This window comes from Octodon degus, unplaced genomic scaffold (assembly GCF_000260255.1).
Source record: "Octodon degus isolate 3935 unplaced genomic scaffold, OctDeg1.0 scaffold00255, whole genome shotgun sequence".
In the NCBI taxonomy this organism is placed as follows: domain Eukaryota; kingdom Metazoa; phylum Chordata; class Mammalia; order Rodentia; family Octodontidae; genus Octodon; species Octodon degus.
This window is the reverse complement of record NW_004524831.1, coordinates 872,992-875,931: the sequence shown is the minus strand read 5'-3', so window position 1 is coordinate 875,931 and position 2,940 is coordinate 872,992. Positions and strand designations below refer to the sequence as shown.

At 36.9% G+C, this 2,940-nt stretch overlaps 1 protein-coding gene across 1 annotated transcript in view; it reads left to right on the top strand.

Moving 5' to 3' along the window:
• LOC101566539 (zinc finger protein 14-like) overlaps positions 1 to 2,940 on the top strand; it is a 56,478-nt gene that overhangs the window by 49,621 nt on the left and 3,917 nt on the right. The window contains exons 2-3 of the mRNA XM_023706395.1: positions 2,105 to 2,231; positions 2,402 to 2,462. Coding sequence (XP_023562163.1) covers positions 2,105 to 2,231; positions 2,402 to 2,462 — 188 coding nt within the window. The remainder of the gene's footprint in view (positions 1 to 2,104; positions 2,232 to 2,401; positions 2,463 to 2,940) is intronic.

Genomic DNA, 2,940 nt, shown 5'->3' with positions numbered 1-2,940 from the left:
TATCCTAACCACTTTGAATACACAGATACAAAATGGACATTCATGTGTATACCCTATTTTTTTTAAGTTCCGTTATTGAATATTACAGGTGTGTAAACTCAGCAAAATATTCTAAAAGAGTCCAGTAGACCATAATAGCCTTGGGTCTTCTGTTTAACTGGCAATGTCAGAAATTATTGTATGCTACAGTTTTGATTTGTTGAACAGAGCAAAGTCATGCCTTTTAAGAGACACGGTATTTTCTGGAAGTTTATCTTTTGTGCATTTAGTCTCCCACAGGGTCCCACTTTGAAATTGGACTCATGTTAAAGTTACCTCAAAGTAGGACTTTGAACCCCTGGCAATCATCAGACTTGTGGAAATCCTCCTACATCAGCCTCCCAAGAGCTAGGGTTACAGGAGGTACTTCCACACTTGGCTGAAGTTTCCCTTTTGTAATTAGTGCCTAATTACATTATGATATATTTTATTCATATATATCTCCTCATTCATCTTACTTGGACAGTTTTAGGATTTCTTATATCTGAGTGCAAGGTGATCATTTGGTGTTACTGTGCTATAAGGTAATAGGCTGCACAACCCTTGCTTACATTTGCATTTATTTCATAGGCTTGTGTTCTGGTTTGTATCTAATTGCCCCCCCCCAAGCCGTATGTAAATTAGGGGGCAGATGTGGCTGGAGGAGCAACGAGGAGCTGCCAGAGGACCAGGGTAGGGCCCGAGGGCCGGGGCCAGAGAGGTGCAAACCGTTAAATTGGCTAGCCTATGCTTTAGGAAGAGATGTGGAGAGGATCATCCTGGACACGGCATTGCCCCAGCCTCTCCACCAGTATCTTGAAATCTCTAGTAACTGTGAGCTAAGTAAACCTTTCCTTCCCTCATTTTGAGTTTTGGATATTTTTCCCAGCAACGAGAGAAGAGTAACTAAGACAACTTGCTCCAAAAATAGCGTTTTAATGTTATTCATGAACCTTCTTTGCTTTCATTTTTATTGGTACATTTTAGATATACATAATGATAAATTCATCTTGGGAATTCATACCTGTACATGATATATATTGCTTTTTGATGTTCTTCCATTCTCTTCCCTTCCCTATAAAACTCTTTCTTTTTGGTCCTTCTGTTTTTCTTTTTCTGTCTTTTCTTTCTTTCCCCCAGCTCTCCATTGTTCCTGTACCAATTAAAATATTTTCTTCACATTCCTCGGAAAACAACTAGAGGAGCCAGTTGACCCAGATATTCCCTTTCTTGATCTCTTCCTAAAATATTTCAGAGTGTTGTACCGCAGTGATATATATCCATGTTTACACTGGCAGAGTTTGTACATAAATTTTTAAAAACAGCCCACATGTCCATCAACAGGTGAATGGATAAAGATTTTTTTTTTTTTGTAATAGAATTGTATACTACTCTGCCGTAATAAAGAAAAGGGCCGGGGAGATGGCTCAGTAGAATAAGTGCTTGCCTGACAAGTGCAAAGGGCTTGAGTTCAATCCCTGGTTCCACCCAAAAGGAAAAAGAAAAAAGAATAAACTTGAGGCATTTTTTGCTAAATGAATGCATATTAAGATCACACTCTTAAATGAAATATATTGGATGCATGTATGTAGATATCTCATGGTTTCTCTGGTGGCAAAAACCAGAAGGATAAATGGGGAACAAAATGAATATTCTTTGTTTAATGTTCATTAAATTTTTTCCCCAAAAAAACCAGACTCAAATTTCAAAATGCTGCCTATGTACAGTATAAGAAAGAATGACTTAACTCCTCATTAGGTAATTTTCTGCTCCCCTTCTTTTGGTGGTGGAATGATGATTTGCAGGCTGCCTCCATGGGCTCTGCTTTAGAAACAGTGCACAAATTCACTTTCTGCAAACCTACCAGTCAACCAGTGCTACTATTGTGCTGTAGCGTTAGCAGAGCGAAGCAAACTAGCATCTGAATTATGTGTGGAACTTTGTACATACACATAGATTTGGTGACAAAGATATGGAAATTTTTCTATTTGATGAACAAACTCAGTTCAGCTTTTATAAGAGGGGTTCAGGTTCTCAGGGTATGGGTGTCAATGTTCTTTCAGGAAATATGTGTGTCTTTATTTAGGAGGCAGTGACCATGGAGGATGTAACAGTGACCTTCACCAAGGAAGAGTGGGCTGTGCTGAATCCAGCCCAGAAGAAGCTCTACAGAGAAGTGATGTGGGAAACACTTAGGAATATAAATGCTGTAGGTAAGCATGACATCACATTTATTCTTGCTAATAGGTAGAGATTTGTTAAATAAAATGTACAGACATTTTGATCAGTGTCTCAGGCCCATTTACATTATACTATGAATCTAACATATCTGTAGATTTTGATATAATGATATGGTGACTTTATTTCTATGGTTACAATTCAGGAAGGACTTGGTCCAACCAGAAAATGGAAGAAGAATACCAAAATTGCTCAAGAAATCTAAGGTAATTTACATTCATTTAAAGAAAAAAATAGTATTTATCAAGAATCCATGTGTTAAAAAAAAAAAAAAAGAATCCATGTGTGAGCAGAAATGTTACAGCAAAACTCTACAAATCATGCCATATTCAAATTTACTTTAAAAAGATTTACTCCATTTCAGAAAAATTATCTCAATATGCAAAAATTTGATTTTGCATAATCTGACAATTGAGTACAGAAATGTTCCAATGGAAGAAATGATAATGTTGATATTATGAATAAAGAGTTAATATCTCATATGTTGATAAAAAAATTCCTTTATGATCAATATCATGAATATATATGAAATTACATTTAGATTTTGTATACAGGCATATATGTAAAGAATACATTGTGGGGGCTGGTGAGATGGCTCAGTGGTCTAAAGCACCTACTTAGAACAAGCTAAGCAAAAATGCAGTGACCGCGGTTCAATCCCCAGCACCACATGCCAGCCAGCCC